The following is a 20834-nucleotide window of genomic DNA, read 5'->3' on the forward strand; positions in this document are numbered from 1 at the left end:
CTCCCCCCGTCCCCCCCCCGCGCGGGGCAGTTGGTGCGGTCCGGCGGCGGGGAGGGGCGGGGTCTACGGCGGGGCCACGCCCCTCTCCCCGCCCCTCGGTGGGCGTGGCCGCGATCCGGTCGGGCGGCGGCGGCGTTTAAAGGTGCAGAGACCCCGGGGGGGCGGCGGGGGCCCGGGGGCACCGGGGGGGGGGGGTGTGGGGGGGTGTGGGGGGGTGTCAGGCCCGGACGGCTGCTCCCGGCGTGCACCGGGGCCCGCACCGGGGCCCGCCCGACCGGACGGGACCGGGACGGGACCGGGACGGGGACGGGACAGGGACGGGACGGGCGGGGCTGGGAGGCGCCGGCGCCGCAGGTAGCGGGGGCGGGAGGAGCCCCGGGACTCTGCACCCCCCCGCCCCGCCCCCGTGACCCCCCCGTGGGACCTGACCCCCCCCATGGGACCCCTCCCCCCGTGGGACCTGACCCCCCCGTGGGATCCCCTCCCCCCGGGACCGCCCCCCCTCCGTGGGATCCCCCCCTCCGTGGGATCCACCCATGGGACCCCCCGCCGTGGGACCCCCCCACACACCGTGGGTCCCCCGTGGGATCCGCCCGTGGGACCCGCCCTCCGTGGGACCCCCCCCTCCGTGGGATCGCCCCGTGGGACCCCTCCCCCACACCGTGGGTCCCCCCCGTGGGATCCGCCCCTGGGACCCCCCCCTCCCCCCGTGGGACCCCTCCTCCCCCGTGGGTCCCCCCCGTGGGACCCACCCCCCCGTGGGACTCCTCCCCACCCACCGTGGCTGTCCCCCCCATGGGATCTGCCCCCCTCTCCTGGAACCCCCCCTCCGTGGGACACCCCCCCTCCGTGGGATCCGCCCGTGGGCCCTGCCCCCTCCCGTGGGACACCCCCCCCCCCCCGTGGGATCTGCTCCCTTTTCGTGGGATCCCCACTCGTAGGATCTTCCCTCCCCCCCGTGGGACCTGGCCCCCTCTCATGGGACCCCCCCCGTGGGATCTCCTCCCCCGTGGGATCCCCCCCGTGGGACCCCTCCCCCTGTGGCATCTGCTCCCTTTTTGTGGGATCTTTCCCCCCCGTGGGATCTCCCCCCCCTCCCGTGGGACCCCCCCCGTGGGATCTCCCCCCGGCGGGATCTGCCCCCTCCCCGTGGGATCCCTCCCTCCCCCCCGTGGGACCCCCCTAGTGGGATCGCCCCCGTGGGATCTCCTTGTCCGTCCCCCCCGTGGGACCCCCCCCCGTGGGATCCCCCCCCCGCGGGATCTGCCCCCTCCCGTGGGAACCCTCCCCGTGGGCCCCGCCCCCCCGTGGGCCCTGCCCCCCACCCCAGCACCCTGGGGCGCAGGGCGCGGCCCCCCCCCCCCCCCCCCGCTCAGCACCCTCCCCCGCGTGATCCAGCGCTCTGGAATTGGGCGTAGAGGCCGCGGCGACGCGGGCGCGTCACCGGCACCCACCGGCACCCACAGCACCCACCAGGTACCGACCCCTCGTGGGGCTGGGGGGGGGGGGGGTCCCTGGGTCCGGTTTGGGGTGCTGGGGGGGGTGGGGAGCACCCTTGGGTGCGATTCGGGGTGCTGGGGGGGTGGGGAGCACCCTTGGGTGCTTGGGTTGGATTCGGGGTGCTGGGGTGGGGAGGGAGCACCCTTGGGTGCCCGGACGCCTGGGTCCAATTTGGGGTGCTGGCGGGGCTTGGGGAGCACCCTTGGGTGCCTGGGTCCAGTCTGGGGTGCTGAGGGGGTTGGGGAGCACCCTTGGGTGCCTGGGTGCGGTTCGGGGTGCTGGGGGGGCTTGGGGAGCACCCTTGGGTGCCTGGGTCCAGTCTGGGGTGCTGAGGGGGTTGGGGAGCACCCTTGGGTGCCTGGGTGCGGTTCGGGGTGCTGGGGGGGCTTGGGGAGCACCCTTGGGTGCCCTGATGCCTGGGGCCGGTTTGGGGTGCTGGGTGTGGGTGGGGAGCACCCTTGGGTGCCTGGGTCTCCTTTGGGGTGCTGAAGGGGTTGGGGAGCACCCTTGGGTGCCCGGACGCCTGGGTCTGATTCAGGTGCTGGCTGGGAAAGGGGGGTAGAGCACCCTTGGGTGCAGTTCGGGGTGCTGGGAGGGGTTGGGGAGCACCCTTGGGTGCTTGGGTCTGGTTTGGGGTGCTGGGGTGGTTGGGGAGCACCCTTGGGTGCCTGGACACCTGGGTCTGATTCGGGGTGCTGCGTGGGAAGGGGGGGGTAGAGCACCCTTGGGTGCGGTTCAGGGTGTTGGGGGCCTTGGGGAGCACCCTTGGGTGCTTGGGTCCAGTCTGGGGTGCTGAGGGGGTTAGGCAGCACCCTTGGGTGCTTGCTTTGGATTTGGGGTGCTGGGGTGGCTGGGGAGCACCCTTGGGTGCTTGGGTCCAGTCTGGGGTGCTGAGGGGGCTGGGGAGCACCCCTGGGTGCCTGGGTCTGGTTTGGGGTGCTGGGGTGGCTGGGGAGCACCCTTGGGTGCCCAGACGCCTGGGTGTGATTTGGGGTGCTAGGTGTGGGTGGGGAGCACCTTTGGGTGCCCAGGTGCGATTCGGGGTGCTGGGGGGGGGGGGGGTTAGGGAGCACCCTTGGGTGCTTGGGTTGGATTTGGGGTGCTGGGGGGGTAGGGGAGCACCCTTGGGTGCCTGGGTCCGATTTGGGGCGCTGGGTCAGAGGCAGCACCCTTGGGTGCTTGGGGTGCCCGGGTCGGGTTTGGGGTGCGGGGGGGGGGGAGCACCCATGGGTGCCCGGGTCGGGTTTGGGGTGCGGGGGGGGGGGGGAGCACCCATGGGTGCCCGGGCGCCCCGCTGCGTTCCCAGCCCCGCTGCCGTCTCGCCGCCGGCCCCGGGCGAGCTGGGGCCTGTCCCTGTCTCCCCGGGGGCGAGGGCGGGTGGGGCCGCCCGGGCGGGGCCGCGGCGCTTTCGGGGTGGGTGGGGGGGTCCCCAACACCCCCCCCCCCCTTCCCCAGGCGCGGGGGGGCCCCCCGACACCCCAAATCCCCTCCTTTCCGCTGGGGTCCCCTCTCGGTGGGGGGCAGCCCCCCCCCCCCCCGTCCTGCCCCCCGCACCGGGGACCCCAGCGGAAAGGGGGGGCCCTGGCACCCCAATTCCAGCAGGGAGGGTGCACCCCCCCCCCCCCCCCCCGGGCCCTGCCCCGGGGGCGGCAGGCGGCGCCCGCTCCTTGCCGTGGATTAATTACCGCTAATGACGATGATGAGGAGGATGAGGATGATCCCGGAGCGGGTGGCGACACGTCCCCGCTCCCCCGCCTTCCCAGGGGGTTGGGGTGCGGGGGGGGGGGGCGGATGGGTGCCCCCCACCCTTAGGCCGCCCCCTCCCCAGGTGCCAAGATGGCCAGCGAGCGGCTGCGCAGCGCCCAGGACCTGCTGGATCTCACCTTCCAGTGTGAGTGGGGGGGGGACTGGGGGGCTGCGGGACCCCTCGGGGGCCGCACCCTGACCCCCACCCACGGCCGTCCGTCCGTCCGTCCGTCCCCCCAGCCCTGGCCATGCAGCACATGGACCTGAAGCAGGTGGAGCTGGACACGGCGGTGGCCAAGGTGGACGAGCTCTCCCGCCAACTCGAATCCCTCTGGACCGACGGCCCCGGACCCCCCAAGGTAGGACCCGGCGCTTGGGGGGCACCTGGGGGGGCACCCCCTTGTGTGCCCCCCCCCCAACCCGCTGTCCCCCCCCGCGCACCCGTCAGGAGCCGTACAGCCCCAGCCGGACCCGCTCGCCGCTCGGCCGGAGGAGCCTGGCACCGGAGAGCCCGGAGCTGCCGGGGGAGCCCTTGGGGCGCCCCGCTTCCCCCCGTACCCCCCTTTACCTCCCGGGGGAGGATCGGGCCCCCTCGCCTCGCCCCAAGGTGCTGACGGTGCCCTACGAGGGGCTGCCGCTGCCCAGCCCGGGGGGCCGAGCCCCCTCCCCCCGGCCCCCCCGGCCCTACGAGTTCCTGGGGCTCGGGGGGGTCCCCCCGGCCGGGCGAGGGTCCCGTCTTCTTCCCCGAGCGGGTGCCCTCGCCCCGGCCCCCCGCGCCCCCGCCCTACGAGGCGCACGGGCTGTACCCCTCCCTCGGCGCTCCCGCCGGCACCTTCCGGGCGCAGGGTAAGGCCACCGCGGCGCGGGGGGACGGTCCCTGGGCTGGGGGGGTGGGGGGGGTCCCCATCCTGCCGTGTCCCCGTCCCAGTGACCCCATCGGCGGGTATCCCCCACCCCAGGGTGTCCCCAAGCTGTCCTAGGGTGCCTCTGTCCCATCCAAGGGTGTCCCCATCCCCAGGTGTCCCCATCCCCAGGTGTCCCCATCCCAGATTGTCCCCATCCCTGGGTGTCCCCATCCCACCCCAGGGTGTCCCCATCCCAGTGTGATCCCATCATGGGGTATCTCCCACCCCGGGGTGTCCCCAAGCTGTCCCAGGGTGCCTCTGTCCCACCCCAGGGTGTCCCCATCCCCAGGTGTCCCCACCCCTGGGTGTCCCCATCCCACCCCAGGGTGTCCCCATCCCCAGGTGTCCCCACCCCTGGGTGTCCCCATCCCACCCCAGGGTGTCCCCATCCCCAGGTGTCCCCACCCCTGGGTGTCCCCATCCCACCCCAGGGTGTCCCCATCCCCAGGTGTCCCCACCCCTGGGTGTCCCCATCCCACCCCAGGGTGTCCCCATCCCCAGGTGTCCCCACCCCTGGGTGTCCCCATCCCACCCCAGGGTGTCCCCATCCCCAGGCGTCCCCACCCCTGGCTGTCCCCATCCCACCCCAGGGTGTCCCTATCCCCAGGTGACCCCATCATGGGGCATCCCCCACCCTGGGTTGTCCCCATCCCCAGGTGTCCCCATCCCAGTGTGATCCCATTGTGGGGTATCTCCCACCCCAGGGTGTCCCCACCCCAAGGTGTCCCCATCTCTAGGTGACCCCGTCATGGGGTATCCCCCACCCCAGGGTGTCCCCAGGGTGTCCCCAAGCTGTCCCAGGGTGCTTCTGTCCCCATCCCCAGGTGTCCCCATCCCTGGGTGTCCCCACCCCTGGGTGTCCCCGAGCCACCCCAGGGCATCCCCATCCCTGGGTGCTCCCGCCCCACCCCAGGTGCCCCCCTCCATCCCCTGTACCCCAACCTGAGGGCCTGGGGCTGGGCTGGGGGGTGCTGGGCCGTGCCGGGGGGGGTCCCCTCAGCCCCTGTCCCCCCCCCCCCAAGATGACCTCGTGATCAAGCGGCGACCGCAGAAGAGCTGGAACGAGTCCGACCTGGACGTGGCCTACGAGAAGAAACCCCCCGGCTCGGGGGGCTACGACCGTGAGATGGGGGGCACTGGGGGGGCTGGCATCTGAAGTGGGTGCTGGGGGGCCTGCGGGTGTCGGTTTGGGTGCTGGGGGGGGTTAAGGCTGTTTTTGGGGGGGGGGGGGCCGAGGTTGCCGGGAGCCGCTGGGAGCTGCCTCCGTGGCGGGGTGGCCGCGGCCCCCCACGCGGCGCTGAGCTCCGCGGCCCCTTCCCGCTTCCCCTTCCCAGGCGGCGGCGAGGGGCAGCCGGGACCGCGGCCGGCGCTGGCGCCCTGGCGCGAATCGAGCCTGGACGCAGCCGGCGGACAGGGCAAGGTGAGCGCCGGGGCCGGTGGCCGCCCACGCCGGGGCCGGTGGCCCAGCCACGCTCGCTGGGCAGCGGTTCCCTCCCCGACGCCTTCTTTCCCGCCTGATTCCCAGGACGGCGCCTACGGCGGCCACAGCTCCACGCTGCCGCGCAACTACAAGGTGTCGCCGCTGGCGGGCGAGCGGCGGGCGGAGGGGCCCTTTCGACGCTCGGCGGCCGGCACCCTGCCCCGCGGCTGGCACTTCTCCCAGCAGCCCGTCTCCCGCATCCCCGTGCCCCCCCAGGCCGGGCGCCCCCCCCGCCACAAACCCCTCCCCCTCTCTATGATTTTTAAGTTGCAAAACGCTTTTTGGGAACAGGGGGTCAGTGGCCCCCGGGGGCTTCCGCTGGTCCCCGCCGCCGGCCCCCGCGCGCCCCAAAAGCAGCCCCAGCTCCCGGCGCTGCCCCAAGCCCCCCCGGTGCTGCCCGGGGGTGAAGGTGAGGTGCCTGGGGGGGTTGGGGGGTTTTTGGGGGGTCTGCGGGGCTCGAGGGGGGCAGTGGGACGTGGGTTTGGGGGGCTGCAGCGTGAGGGGGCTGGTGCTGGGTGGGGGGACAGGGCTGAGACGCTTTTTGGAGGGGGGGTCCATAGGGCTCGGGCTGCTGGAGCACCCTGACCCCCAACCTCCTCGCAGGATCCGGGCGCCCCACGCCCCCCGAAACCGTCCCGCCGGAGCCGGGGGAACCGGAGCTGGAGCGGCTGCTGCAGGGCGGCGAGGCGGAGGGGTTGGAGCGGCCGCTCAGCCCCACGCGCCTGCAGCCCCTGCTGCCCCCCGAAGCCCAGCGGGTCCCCGAATTCGAGGAGGTGGCGCGGGTGCTGGCCGAGATGCCGCGGCCCCTCAAACGCCGCGGCTCCATGGAGCAAAGCCCGGGCCCGGTTCTGCCGCCCACCCGCACCCGTCAGTACCAGCAGCTCATCACCCGCCTTCTGCACCGGCCGCCCCGCCGCGACGAGCCCCCGGCACCCGGGGACGCCGGCGCCTCGCCCGACCTGCCACCCCCGACTCCGGCGGCCCCCGAGGCCCGGCCGTCCCGCCACAGCCCCCCGCCGCAGTCCCCCAGCAGCCCGGCACCCACCCCGGTAAGCGGCTCTTGTCCCCGAGGTGCCACGCGGTGTCCCCCAGTGTCCCTTGGAGCCGGGTGTCCCCCAGTGTCCCTTGGAGCCCCCAGGGGTGCTGTCCCCTGGGGTGCCTGGGGTCCCCCAGCGTCCCCGGAGATGGCACGCGGTGCCTGGTGCCACCAGACATGTCATGCGGGTGCTCTAGGGTCCCCTGGTGCACTCTGGTGACAACCAGTGGCCCTGGGAGGTGTCCCCAGGGTCCCCTGGCTGCCATACAGCACTGGGTGCCCCGGGAGGTGTCCCCAAGGTCCCCTGGGTGCTGTACAGTACTGGGTGCCCCGGGAGGTGTCCCCAGGGTCCCCTGGGTGCCATACAGCACTGGGTGCCCCGGGAGGTGTCCCCTGGGTGCCATAGAGTGCTGTGTGCCCCTGGAGGTGTCCCCAAGGTCCCCTGGGTGCCATACAGCACTGGGTGCCCTAGAAGGTGTCCCCAGGGTCCCCCGCGTGCCTCGGGAGGTGTCCCCAGGGTCCCTTGGGTGCCATAAAGCACTGGGGGCCCCAGGAGGTGTCCCCAGGGTGCCCCGGCTGCCACACGTCACTGGGTGCCCCGGGAAGTGTCCCCACGGTCCCCTGGGTGCCGTATGGTGCCAGATGCCTCAGGAGGTTTCCCCAAGGTCCCTTGGGTGCTGTAGAGCACTGGGTGCACCAGGAGGTGTTCCCAGGGTGCCACATGACACTGGATGCCCTGGGAGGCGTCCCCAAGGTCCCCTGGGTGCTGTACAGTACTGGGTGCCCTGTGAGGTGTCTCCAGAGTTCCCCGGGTGCCACCCAGTCCCCAAGGTCCCCTGGATCCCATAGGGCGCTGGGTGCCCTGGGAGGTTTCCCCAAGGTCCCCTGGGTGCCATACAGCACTGGGTGCCCCGGGAGGTGTCCCCAAGGTACCCCGGGTGCCATTGGGCGCTGGGTGCCCCCAGAGGTGTCCCCAAGGTCCCCTGGGTGCTGTACAGTACTGGGTGCCCTGGGAGGTGTCCCTAGGGTCCCCTGGGTGCCATAGGGCGCTGGGTGCCCCCAGAGGTGTCCCCAAGGTCCCCTGCGTACCACTGGGCGCTGGGTGCCCCCAGAGGTGTCCCTGAGGTCCCCCGGCTGCCGCCCGGCACTGGGTGCCCTGGGCGGTGTCCCCAGGGTCCCCAGGGTGCCGTACAGCGCCGGGTGCCCCGGCGGTGTCCCCCGGGCCCCCTGACCCCCTGGCTGCCGCAGGAGCGGCGCTCGGCCCTGCGCGACCCCTCCTCGCCCCGCAGGCGCCCCGGGGCCCGCGTGCGCCTCAACCCCCTGGTGCTGCTGCTGGACGCGGCCCTGACCGGGGAGCTGGACGTGGTGCAGCAGGCGGTGGCTGAGGTGGGACGGGGGCCAGGGGACAGCGGGTGGCAGGGACAGGGGCTGGGGTGGCGAGGGCTGGGGGACGGTGGGGACAGGGTGGCAGGGACAGGGGCTGGGGTGGGGACAAGGGGCTGGGGGACAGGGGGACAAGGGGATGGGGGAACGGGGTGGCAGGGACAGGGGCTGGGGGACAGTGGGGCCAGGGTGATGTGGGATAGGGACAAGGGCTTGGGGACAGTGGGGACAAGGGGCTGGGGGATGGGGGACAAGGGGCTGGGGGATGGGGTGGCAGGGACAGGGGCTGGGGCACAGTGGGGCAGGGTGACGTGGGATGGGGACAAGGGCTGGGGGACAGCAGGGACAAGGGGCTGGGGGCTGGGGTGGCAGAGACAGGCAGGGACAGGGGCTGGGGGACAGTGGGGACAGGGTGATGTGGGATGGGGACAAGGGCTGGGGGACGGCGGGGACAAGGGGCTGGGGGCTGGGGTGGCAGGGACAGGCAGGGACAGGGGCTGGGGGACAGGGGGACAGGCAGAGCCCAGTGCCTGGTGCTGAGGGGTGGCAGGGGCCGGGGGTGGCAGCGGGGGCCGAGGGTGGCAGCGTGGGGACAGGCGTGCGTGTCCCCAGCTGAACGACCCCAGCCAGCCCAACGACGAGGGCATCACGGCGCTGCACAACGCCATCTGCGGCGCCAACTACGGCATCGTCGACTTCCTCATCGCCAGCGGGGCCAACGTCAACTCCCCCGACAGCCACGGCTGGTGGGACGGGGACGGGGACCCACGGACGTGGGGCGGGGGGGCGGGGGACCCCGCAGCCGCGGCTGGTGGGACGGGGACGGGGACCCACGGACGTGGGGCGGGGGGGGCGGGGGACCCCGCAGCCGCGGCTGGTGGGACGGGGACGGGGACCCACGGACGTGGGGCGGGGGGGCGGGGGACCCCGCAGCCGTGGCGTGGACAGGGATGGGGACCCCAATACCCCCCAGAGCCTGGGGCGATTGGGGACGGGGACAGAGGGGGACAGGCACCCCAGTAAACAACCCTGGGTGAGCAGGGAGAGGGATGGGGACCCCAGTTAGCCCCAGTTAGCCCGGCGTGACTGGGGAGGGGGACCGGGGACCCCAATAATCCTTGTCAGCCTCCAGTGATCCCCAATAACGGCCCGAGCACCCTCGGTGCTTGGGGAGGGACGGGGGACCCCGACCCCCCGCAACTGGGGGACGGGGGGGTCCCTCAGCCCCCGGACACTGCAGGGGGTCCCAGGGGAGCCCCCCCCCCAATTCCCCCCCCCCCCCCCCGGTTGCAGGACGCCGCTGCACTGCGCCGCCTCGTGCAACGACACGGGGGTGTGCGTGGCCCTGGTGCGCCACGGCGCCGCCATCTTCGCCACCACCACCAGCGACGGCAGCCTGGCCGTGGAGAAGTGCGACCCGTACCGGGAGGGCTACGCCGACTGCTACAACTACCTCACTGGTACCAGGGCGCGGGGGGCACTGGGGGCACTGGGAGTACATGGGTACGGGGTGGGGGTCTGGTTACTGCGGGGGGGACTGGGCGGGTATGGGTGCTGGGGGGGTACGGGGTTGTAGGGATACTGGGAGAAGGGATAAAGGTACTGGGAGGGGGTACCAGGGGAATATGGGTACTGGGAGGGGGTACTGGGCAGGCTGTGGGTACTGGGAGGAGGGATACAGATACTGGGAGGCAGTATCAGGGGGATATGGGTACTGGGAGGGGGCACTGGGCAGGCTGGGGGTACTGGGAGGGGGCACTGGGCAGGCTATGCGTACTGGGAGGAGGGATATAGGTACTGGGAGGGGGTGTCAGGGGAATATGGGTACTGGGAGGGGGTACTGGGGTGGTATGGGTACTGGGAGGGGGTACTGGGCAGGTATGGGTACTGGGAGGGGGGATATAGGTACTGGGAGGGGGTATCAGGGGATATGGGTACTGGGAGGGGGTACTGGGCAGGTATGGGTACTGGGAGGGGGGATATAGGTACTGGGAGGGGGTATCAGGGGATATGGGTACTGGGAGGGGGCACTGGGCAGGCTGGGGGTACTGGGAGGGGGTACTGGGCAGGCTGGGGGTACTGGGAGGAGGGATATAGGTACTGGGAGGGGGTGTCAGGGGAATATGCGTACTGGGAGGGGGTACTGGGCAGGCTGGGGGTACTGGGAGGAGGGATGTAGGTACTGGGAGGGGGTGTCAGGGGAATACGGGTACTGGGAGGGGGTACTGGGCAGGCTGGGGGTACTGGGAGGAGGGATGTAGGTACTGGGAGGGGGTGTCAGGGGAATACGGGTACTGGGAGGGATGCAGATACTGCGAGGGGACATCAGGACGGGCATGGGTTCGGGGCAGGGGGTGCCGGGGGTGCTGGGGGGGTTCAGGGGTGCTGGGGGGTTCGGGGCAGGGTGCCGGGGGTGCTGGGGGGGTTCGGGGGTGCTGGGGGGTTCGGGGCAGGGTGCCGGGGGTGCTGGGGGGGTTCGGGGGTGCTGGGGGGTTCGGGGCAGGGTGCCGGGGGTGCTGGGGGGGTTCGGGGGTGCTGGGGGGTTCGGGGCAGGGGGTGCCGGGGGTGCTGGGGGGGTTCAGGGGTGCTGGGGGGTTCGGGGCAGGGGGTGCCGGGGGTGCTGGGGGGGTTCAGGGGTGCTGGGGGGTTCGGGGCAGGGTGCCGGGGGTGCTGGGGGGGTTCAGGGGTGCTGGGGGGTTCGGGGCAGGGTGCCGGGGGTGCTGGGGGGGTTCAGGGGTGCTGGGGGGTTCGGGGCAGGGGGTGCCGGGGGTGCAGTGCCATGGGGGGTTCAGGGGTGCTGGGGGGTTCGGGGCAGGGGGTGCCGGGGGTGCAGTGCCATGGGGGGTTCAGGGGTGCTGGGGGGTTCAGGGCAGGGGGTGCTGGGGGTGCAGTGCCACGGGGGTGCTGGGGGGGCTCAGGGGTGCCAGGTTGCAGTGCCATGGGGGGGCTCAGGGGTGCTGGGGGGTTCAGGGGTGCTGGGGGGGCTCGGGGTGCCAGGTTGCAGTGCCATGGGGATGCTGGGGGGGTCCAGGGGTGCTGGGGGGTTCAGGGGTGCTGGGGGGGGCTCAGGGGTGCCAGGTTGCAGTGCCATGGGGGGTCCGGGGGTGCTGGGGGGGTTCGGGGCAGGGGGTGCAGCGCCACAGGGGTGCTGGGGGGGCCCGGGGTGCTGACGCCCCCGTCCCCGCAGAGGTGGAGCAGAGCATGGGGGTGCTGAACAGCGGGGTGGTGTACGCGCTGTGGGACTACAGCGCCGAGTTCGGGGACGAGCTGTCCTTCCGCGAGGGCGAGCCCGTCACCGTCCTGCGCCGCCAGCCCCAGGAGGAGCTCGACTGGTGGTGGGGGTCCCTCTACGGCCACGAGGGCTACGTCCCCCGCAACTACTTTGGGGTGAGTGGGGGGGACCCACAGCACCCACGGCCACCCCACAGCCCTGGGGGGGTACCCACAGCCCCAAGGGGGACCCACAGCACCCACAGCCCCAAGGGGGACCCACAGCACCCACGGCCCCGAGGGGGACCCACAGCCACCCACAGCACCTACGGCCACCCCACAGCCCCAGGGGGTTATCCACAGCACCCACAGCCACCCCACAGCCCCAGCGGGGCACCCACAGCCCCAGAGGGGTCCCACAGCACCCATGGCCACCCCACAGCCCCAGAGGGGTACCCACAGCACCCACAGCCACCCCACAGCCCCAGAGGGGTCCCACAGCACCCACAGCCCCAGAGGGGTCCCACAGCACCCACAACCACAGAGGGGTCTCACAGCACCCACAGCCACCCCACAGCCCCAGAGGGGTACCCACAGCCCCAGAGGGGTACCCACAGCATCCATGGCCACCCCAAGGCCCCAGAGGGGTACCCACAGCACCCACAGCCCCAAAGGGGTCCCACAGCACCCACGGCCACCCCACAGCCCCAGCGGGGTACCAACAACACCCACAGCCCCAGAGGAGTCCCACAGCACCCACAACCCCAGAGGGGTCCCACAGCACCCATGGCCACCCCACAGCCCCAGCGGGATATCCACAGCACCCATAGCCACCCCACAGCCCCAGAGGGGTACCCACAGCACCCGCAGCTCCAGAGGGGTCCCACAGCAGCCACGGCCACCCCACAGCCCCAGGGGGGTACCCACAGCACCCACAGCCCCAGAGGGGTCCCACAGCACCCACAGCCACCCCACAGCCCCAGAGGGGTCCCACAGCACCCACAGCCACCCCACAGCCCCAGAGGGGTACCCACACCACCCGCAGCCCCAGAGGGGTCCCACAGCACCCACAGCCACCCCACAGCCCCAGAGGCATACCCACACCACCTGCAGCCCCAGAGGGGTCCCACAGCACCCACGGCCACCCCACAGCCCCAGAGGGGTACCCACAGCACCCGCAGCCCCAGGAGGGTGCCGCAGCACCCACAGCAACCACCCCACAGCCCCGGGGTGGGGGGGCACCCACCACCCCCCACGGTCCCCGCAGGCCCTCGGTGGCCCTGAGCGCAGGTCTCGTGGCCTCCCTGGCCCCTCCATGCCCCGTGGTCCTGGGGGGCCGGGGGGGACCCTCCCGCTGACACCCTCCCCCTCCCCCAGCTCTTCCCCAGGGTGCGGCCGCAGCGGAAGAAGGTCTGAGGCGGGGGGCCCTGAGGCCATGGGGGTCCCTGAGCCCCCCCAGCCGCTCGGGTGCAGGGGTGCCCCTCGCCGGCAGCCTGTCCCCCCCGTCCCGTCCTGTCCCGTCCCCCCCGCCCGAGCGCGGCAGCGGGGTGCCCCCGCGGTGTCCGTACCCCCCCGGCCGGTGCCAGCGGGCGTCACCCCACGGTGGTGGCTTCTCCGGGGATAAAGAGCCTTTGGCTGCTCCCGGTGGTCTCTGTCCTCGGTGTCACGGCGAGGCGGGTGGGGACGGGGTGGGGACACTCGGTGTCAGGCTGGGGGGTGAGGGGGTGGGGACACCCCGCTTAGGACCAGAGGGGTGACAGGGGTGGGTGAAGCAGGGCCGTCCCCAGGGATGCAGGGCTCCATCGCACCTCACGCGGGCGGACAAACGCCGTTGCTCCCCCCCCGCTCCATTAAGAGATGGCGTTGACGACGCGCGCAGCAGGAAAACCGGTGGAAAAACCTAGATTCCAGCTCCGATGGAGCCAGGAAAAGAGAAAGCGCTTAGCAAAACCCCAAAGCAAGCCACAGCCATCCCCTGCAACCATATTGCAAACTCTGGAGGCGGCGGGAGGAGCGGCAGGGAGCTCGCTCCTCTGCCGTCAGCTTGGGGCGTGCGCGGCGCCGAGCAGAGAGAGCACAACCCGTCCTGGCAACACCGCAGCCGGCACAGGGCGGCACGCGGCTGTGGGTGCCACAGGTGGTGCAGGCCGGCGCTGGGGGAGCGCCACAGCCGGCGAGGCCCAGCACGGGGCAGGGTGCAAGAGCCGCGTCAGGCTGGCGCAGCGGGTGACGCGACAGCCGGCCAAGGCCGGCGTAGGGTGAGGTGCTGCAGGCTGGCGTGGGGGAGCGCCGCAGCCGGCGGGGGCTGATGCAGCGGGCAGCACCGCTGCCGGTGAAGGCTGGCGAATGGCGGGGCACCGCAGATGGCGCAGCCGGTGCAGTGGTGGGGGGGGGTCACAGCCGGCGCAGGCCGGCGCAGGAGGGGAACCACGGCCGGCGAAGGCTGGTGAAGGGTGGGGGTGCCGCAGCCAGCCAAGGCCGATGCCAGCGGGGCGCAACAGCCAGAGCACGCCGGCACAGGGCAAGGGCACCGCAGACAGCGCAGGCCGGCGCAGGGGGGAGCTGCCACAGCCGGCCGGCGAAGGGTGCAGCGGGGGGCAGAGCTGGTGATGTCCAATGCAACGGGGGGCAGCAGAGCCGGCGAAGGCCGGTGAAGGGTGGGGACGCCGCAGCTGGAGCAGGCCGGGGCTCCACGGCCGGCGCAGGTTGGGCGCCGCAGCCGGCGCGGGCTGGAGCGGCTGTGGGCGCCGTGGGCGGTGCAGGCCGGCACGTGGCGGGCACCACAGCTGATGCAGGCCGGCGCAGCGGGAGCGTGCCGCAGCCGGCGCAGGCCCGCGCAGGGGTGGGTGCCGCAGCCAGCGCACACCGGCACAGGGAGGGGTCCCACAGCCAGGAAAGGCGGGTGTAGCTGGGGGCGATGCAGATGGCGCAGGCCGGCGCAGGGCAGGGCGCCAGAGCCGTGTCGGGCCTGCGCAGCGTGGGGTGCCGTAGACATCAAAGGCTGATGCCAGAGGCGCGCCACAGCCGGCGCAGGCCTGCGCAGTAGGGGCACCACAGCCGGTGAAGGGCGGCACAGGGCAGGGCGCCACAGCTGCTGCAGGCCGGCGCGGGGGGGTCACGACAGCCAGCGCACACCCGCACGGGGGGACACCACAGCCGGTGAAGGCTGGCGCAGGGTGAGGTGCCACCTCCAGCGAAGGGCACCCTAGGGTGGGGCGCCGCAGCCGGCGCAGGCCGGCGCTGGGGGGTGTCACAGCTGGCGCAGGCCGGTGCAGGGGTGAGCGTCGCAGCCGGCGCAGGCCGGCGCAGCGGGCATGAGGGCTGATAAAACTGCAGTAACTGAGCGAAAGGTAAATGCGGTGAGGGGAGATCGCGAGCACCGGCGCAATTTGGGGCCGAAAAGACTTGCCCCCCCCCCCGCACCTGCAAGGAGCACGCGTGCTAATTTACATAGCAAGCGAGGCTGATTTAAATACAGTAAACCGATAGCGTGTGAAATAATCACTAAGCAATAAGTGTAAATTTAGGCGGGTTTATCCTAGTCATGTAACCCGCTAAATGTGCTGTAGCCTTGCACGACGGTCTGCTTGACTTGAGGAATTACCGCCGAGCTCTCCGCGCAGAATAAAGCGACGTCGGCTCTCTAAACTCGGCTTTTAGTCTTTTGTTTGGAGGGTTTTCTCAATTACGTGCAACAGTGGGATGCCGCAACAGGCACAGGGGTGGATGCGACAGCCGGCAAAGGGCAGCACGGGGGTTGCTGCATTATATTACAATATATAGTATATTTTAACGTACCTTACCTTACCTGGAAGACAGAAACGTGAGGAGGAAGGCAATCGCTTGTGGCACAGCCACAGCCTTCCTAGCTGAAGGCACAAGTGGCCACCGAAGCAGATGCCACGTACGTAGTGACGGTCCCCGCTGGCAGCGGGGAGGCCGTTATGTGCAGCCAGAGGGACCCCAGTCCTGCTCGACGCCGGTGTGAAGCAACGGAAGCTTTCGGAGCAGGAGGCGAGGCACAGCTGTAAGCTCGGCATGCCTGGCGTTCCTGGGGTGGCCATGGCAATTCTGTGCTACGGAGGGTGCCAGAGGCAAAGCTGCATCTGCAGAGCTCCTGCAGGTGACTGGAAGCTCCCGGAATGAAGCCCCTGCCATCCTGCAGGTCCCAAACGGAGCTGCAATTAATAGGTAAAGCCAAAGTGAGCTACAGCGGATGTGCGGGAACAGACTCCCCAGCCCGTAAGGCTGTAAAGTAGGTATGTTTATTCCACGCTGGGCAGCACGGGGGTCATCCCGCCAAAGTCGTGCGCGCCCACGTGGTGGCTTGTCCCGGATTTATACGACAAAGTGTTACATGTACATAAGGTTTCCCAATACGCCTACACATATGCACTGCCTGTCCCCGCTTTGTATTAAAATTCGCCCCCAGAGGTCGTTTCCATAAACCCCTCCCCACTGCGCTTGCACGGTGCCTCCTGGTGGGGGTCGCGGGGGGTCGTGGGGATGAAGGCTGAGGACTCTTCCTCCTCACCGCTGGTAACCCCTTGTTCTTGCGCAGACTCAGTTGCTCCTTGGCTCTTGTCCAAGCTGCAGGGTCGGTTTCAGCTGGTTTTTAGGACAAGTTGCTGTTCTGATCAGGAACTGTCCTTCGCTGAGAGATTGCAAGACTTCAATCCTTTTGTACAATAGGTAAACTTTTGTAGTTACACTCTAAAGCCCCTTTGGTTAAGCCCCTTTTCACAGCGAGCGGCTGTGTGGGGCTTAGTTGCCGGCTGGCGTTAAACCACGACAGAAGCGCAGAAGACAACCTCCAGATGCAAACCTTTCTCCTGCCAAAGCCCTTGGTAGGCAGCTGGAGGGGACGAACCCAAGGAATTCTTCCGCCAGAAGGAGCGCGGCCAGCTGGAAGGGCAGAGGAGCAGACGTACGACCTGCCTGCGTGCTGTGTCCCCACATTCTTCCCCAGTCTCTGCGGCGCTGCTTATAGACCATAATTGCTTGCAGAGTTTTGGCACTGACACGGGGGCAACGCTAGGCACAAGGGTGTGCTGTTTCACGCCCCCCGATGAGCTCAGTCAAGGCAAAACCTTTGGAGATACCTGCCCAAAGTCCCCTGGGCGTCTGGGGCGTTTCCTGTCACCCTGGCCTTATTAAACAGGTTTCTCCTCCCCTTTAGCTGGGGAAAGGTGGGGAGCAGCAGTAGGCGGCTGACCGTACGTGGGTGGTGAGGAACAAGAGCAACAGAGAGGGCTAGGCTTTGAGAGGGTCTCTGGCTTTAATGTGACCTCCAATCAGCAGCGTCTTCAATCACGACTCTGCACCAGGGCCTGCGAGAGAGCTGTAGGCATCACAGCTGGAGCCACGGTAGCCCTCAACAGAAAGAAGACGACAGCGTGTCTTTTCGTGCCTCAGAAAGAAAGGCCCGACAAGAAAGGTCTTCCAAAAGGAGATGTTTAATGAGAGAACTTCATTTCCCCCCTTCTGTTCTAACGCTGTCTGTGGTGGGAGTCTGCCGCCTGATAGGCGTCCGCTGCCCTGTCCGTGTTGGCCTTCATGCGCGCTGCCAGGCGGGAGAACGTCCGTCCGCTGGAAGTGCCCTCCAGGCTGAAGAGGTGCTCCAGTAAGGAAAGGCAGCAGCTCTGCCGCAGCAGCCAGGCGAGCCTCTTCCTCCTGCCACACAAGAGAAACGGCTGGGCCCCGAGGCACCGGACACCTGGCCCGGAGGCAGGGCGGCCGATCAGCCAGGAGACACCTCCCTGGAAGAAAGGGAGCTGCTGGAGCGAGGGCTGCTGGAGCGGAAGGGGGCAAACAAAGAAGTGCTGCTGGGGGAAGCTGACCGCTCGAGGGGGCGTCTTGGCACTACAGCGCCGGGGGGGCACCAAGCAAAGCCGGGAACCGGCAGGAAAAGGGGCATCGCCCTCGGAGCTTCCTCACCCTCACACCTCCCCTCCACCTACTGCTCCTTCCCCATGTCCTGCTCCTGCCTCCAGACCCCCTGCCCCTCTTCAGCCTCTGCTCCCTGCTTACAGCTCTCTCTTCCCAGCCACCCCCAGCCCCCTGCCGCAGCCAACACCTGCCGGCAGACGCATCCCCAGCTGCAAGCTGCTTTTTGCCCAAGGGCGTGCTTTGTTCCCATGACTGCGCAGGGAGGGAGGGAGGGAGTGTGGGGCTCTGCAGTTCCCTGTTCTACCCGCACATGGCTCCTTAATGCCTCCGTCCGGCGAAGGCCTATGCGTCCGGTTAGGCGCGGCCTCAGGTCCAGGCAGGTCTGGGCCCGGACGCCTGCGACCGGGCAGGACATGGCTCTTCCTCCCCTGAGCTCTCAGTTCTGCTTCTCACCGGGCCTCCTGCGGAAGGGAGGATGCTCTTCTGGCAGCAAAGGCGGCACACGGCAACTTTTCCACCTGAGACTTGACAAAGGCTCCAACGGAGGTCCGGGGGAACTGCCTTCTGAGCAGGCGCAAAGCCTCCCTGATCATTTTCTTTGCCAGCTTCGCGTGTCCCATACGACAGCAGACCTGCACGGGGAAAGGGAAGCATCCCGATGTGGACGAGTTGCCCAAGAGCCTGCAGGAATCCGCCAGTGGCGGGAGAGGCCGGGGATATCCCCTGCAACCAGGGAAGACATCCAGCCCTGCCCCCCAGGAGATCCCTCCAGACCTCCCGGTCTCTTTACCTCCCCTTTGAGGCTGAAGAAGGTGGCCTCTTCAAAGCAGGCTGTCCCATTCCCATCCGCTTTCTTCTCTAGTGAGTTCCTCAGGACCTCCGCTTCATTCAGCTTCAGCAGGGCCTTGCGCAAGCACACAGAGAGCAGGTGAGCGTGGGCGCAGAGCCCGTGGCCAGCCTCGTCCTCCCCCGTTGCCTCTGGCATCTGTCTTAAGAGGGCCTGTTTCTGCCCCTGCTGATGCCCGCCCAGACGCAGTCCCGCTGGCTCAGAGCACAGGCACCAGGGATCCTTTTGCCCGCCTCCCTGCTAACGCCCCTGGTGCTAAGGGCACGGTGCCCTGTGTCTCTTACTGCACAAGAGGCAAACCAGAGGCAAAAGTCAGGGTCCGACCCCAGCGGTTCCCTTCCAAGGCCCTGCGAAGGCACGCCCTATTGCAACGGGGAAGTTGTCCTGCCCAGAGCCAGGCGCCTGAGAGGACTCCACGCGCAGCGGGTGCTGGCAAGCAGGGCAACTCACCATGTAGCTGTTGGAGACGTGCAGGTAGGCAGCCGCACACTCCAGAAGGTAGTAGAAGGCTCTGGCAGCGTCGCCCATTGCCATGTAGTGGCGAGCCAAAGGCACAAGCACCGATTCCACGATGGCTTTGCATTCACACGAGCGCGCGCCGCTGTGCTGCCCCTTGGTCTTGCTGGGCAGCTCAGCTGTCTGTTCGCTCTTTGCCAGAAACCACCCTGCCGCACTAGTCAGGGGCCAGCGCCCAGGGGAAGAAGAGAGCAAAGAAGACACGGCCGTCACTTGTACTGCTCTTTCTCCCCCCAGAGACGGCATCAAAAGCCCTTTGTTCAAAGCAGAGCACGAGGCCACGGGCAGGCGTGACTCCTACGGGTGCTTTGTAGGTAGGGAGAAAAAGACAAGCTGGGCTTTCTGTCACCTCCCACAGGCAAACCACCCGAGTCCCTGGGGTGGCTTTTGCCCTGCACATTTTGCAGCGCTGCTCTAGGAACTGGGAAGCAAGGGCTGCTCCAGTGGAGTGTGACGACCGCTCTGAGCCCACGGGCTGCCTCGAGCACTCCCTCCTCTCCATGGCCATCTCCTCCCAGCTCCCACCCCACAGAAAGCCTCTTCCCTAAGCTAGGCTCACAACCGGCAGCCAAATGCCAGCGCGTCCTTTGTCTCCTCTGGAGACCCTCAGCTCACTGGCTTCAAAAAGAATCAAAACCTTGTCCGCTCACCCAACATCCTCCTCCGGGAAAGCCTGCTGCTGCTGCAGAGCATCTGCAGCACCTGCAAAGAAAACGGGGGGCTAGAGACCTCCTCGCCTACCCTGGGCTAAGAGCTGCTCTCCCTTTCCCAGCAGGCTCGCAAGGAGCCTTGCAAGGGTCCCGACGCACTGAGGAAAGACTGTAGCGGTCGTCCTCACCGCCGGGGCTCATCCCTAGCAGATCTACTCCCACCCGATGCCCAGCACACACCCCTGGGCTCCTGGAGGGCCCGGGCTGCGGAGCATGGCGCGCAGCATACCCTCAGTGGCGCGGGTCCTGTCCCTCTTCAGCCGTTCTCCTGCCAGCACCAAGGCCTCCCAGCTGCGTGAGTCGCCCTGGTCAGCAGGGCCCTGACAGCTCCCTCCGTCCTGGGGGCTGGTGGCGGCGAAGCGGTGGAAGGCAACAAAGTCCCCTTGGCTGCAGCTCTTGCACTTGTGCGCGTGCTGCTCCAGGAAGGCGGCACACTTGCGGTGCAAGACCACCCGCTGTTTCTCGGGCCACAGCTCGTAGGCAGCCTCCCGCAGCAGCGGGACACAGAAGGCCAGGACGCCAGACTGCTGCTCCGCGGTCTTCTTGCTGGGAGAGGGCCTCTCCGCGCCTGCAAGGCAAAGGGCCTTTGCATCAGCCAGGGCTGGGGCCACGGCTCAGGGCCGTCCCAGCCGGGGCACCAAAGTCGTGCCTTGGTGCGCATCCTTGGCAGCGAAGCAGCGCTGCTGCATACCGAGCCTTGCAGCGTGGGGCGAAAGGGCCCGGCTGGCCTTGCTGATGGTAGCACCGCCCTGGGACACAGCGCTCAGCTGCGCTCCAGGCGGGACCTGGGGACGTCGCCACCAGCCGAAGGAGGCCTCGGCTAGCGCTTTCTCCCCGCTCTTGGCAAGGCAGCCCCCGGCCTCCTGAGCTTCCCCTCCCTGCGCCACAGGGGAATCCAAGCTGAATAAGAGCCTGTCGAAGGCCTTGGGGCACTCTGGAGGGCATCTTTGATCCGGATGCGGCAGGCGGCTGGGAGAGGATGACAGGGATCCCTACGCCCTCCCGTGCCTGCGCTGCGAGCAGCGCTTGGAGGCAGGGGAGCAGGGGCACTTGGGACGGCTGGTGGGAACTTCCCTCCAGCGCAAAGCGAGCGTGCTTTGAGATTGACTTGGAAGATCTTTGAACAACCCGTCCCCAACAGCCATGCCTGCCTGAGCTCTGCCTACCCAGCAGCAAGGGGGACGCGCACCGTGCCCTGGGGAGCCCCGCCAGGACACAGCTGGGAGCTGCCTTGTCCGCCTTACTGCTACCACTTACTGCTCTCCGCCTCCGGGGAGGTGGCTGGCCCCGTGGGAGGATCCTGGACACCTCCTGGCACCTCTGGGTTTTTCAGCCACTTCAGGATGTTGTCGTGCACCAGCATGTCCAACAAGCAATTCATCTTGTGCCTGAAGCCCGTGGGCAGGATGTGCGACAGCAGCTGGGTGGTAAACACTGGCCCGATGACAGCTGCAAACTTCAGAAGCATCCGCTTCAGCGGCTTTATCTGGTCCAGCTGAGCCAGCACAATCTCTGTCAAAAAGAAGCAACGCGTCTCTCTCTTGCCTCTTCCCCATGCTGAGGCTGGAGTGGCTGGAACGGTTCCGCACATGACACGGGCTAGACTTTGGCC

The 20834-nt window shown here is 69.3% G+C and overlaps 2 protein-coding genes across 30 annotated transcripts in view; one reads left to right on the forward strand and one right to left on the reverse strand.

Moving 5' to 3' along the window:
• The first annotated feature begins 97 nt into the window (after positions 1-97).
• On the forward strand, positions 98-12856 carry PPP1R13L (protein phosphatase 1 regulatory subunit 13 like). Its single transcript, XM_082333538.1, is given in 15 exon segments — positions 98-142; positions 1399-1476; positions 3329-3391; positions 3487-3605; positions 3695-3949; positions 3951-4092; positions 5174-5272; positions 5486-5571; positions 5677-6040; positions 6235-6680; positions 7916-8053; positions 8663-8796; positions 9344-9510; positions 11238-11437; positions 12638-12856. Coding segments are annotated over 13 exon segments (2244 nt in total). The 5' UTR covers positions 98-142; positions 1399-1476; positions 3329-3336; the 3' UTR covers positions 12677-12856.
• Positions 12857-15584: 2728 nt separating this feature from the next.
• The window catches only part of LOC309600954 (adenylate cyclase type 10-like), a 34216-nt gene continuing 28966 nt past the window's right edge, over positions 15585-20834 (reverse strand). For 20 of the 29 annotated variants that reach the window (XM_082333651.1, XM_082333664.1, XM_082333654.1 and 17 more), the window contains 7 exons: positions 20480-20734; positions 19452-19790; positions 19163-19214; positions 18447-18669; positions 17940-18053; positions 17603-17781; positions 15585-16976 (listed from right to left, as the gene is read on the reverse strand). In XM_082333651.1, coding sequence (XP_082189777.1) covers positions 16571-16976; positions 17603-17781; positions 17940-18053; positions 18447-18669; positions 19163-19214; positions 19452-19790; positions 20480-20734 — 1568 coding nt within the window. In that variant the 3' untranslated portion in view covers positions 15585-16570. Of the gene's footprint in view, positions 17020-17459; positions 17782-17939; positions 18054-18446; positions 18670-19162; positions 19215-19451; positions 19791-20479; positions 20735-20834 lie in introns of those variants that run through there. The other 9 variants (XM_082333661.1, XM_082333660.1, XM_082333658.1 and 6 more) reach the window with 5 other exon arrangements.

Source organism: Platalea leucorodia (assembly GCF_965183815.1).
Source record: "Platalea leucorodia genome assembly, chromosome: 26".
In the NCBI taxonomy this organism is placed as follows: domain Eukaryota; kingdom Metazoa; phylum Chordata; class Aves; order Pelecaniformes; family Threskiornithidae; genus Platalea; species Platalea leucorodia.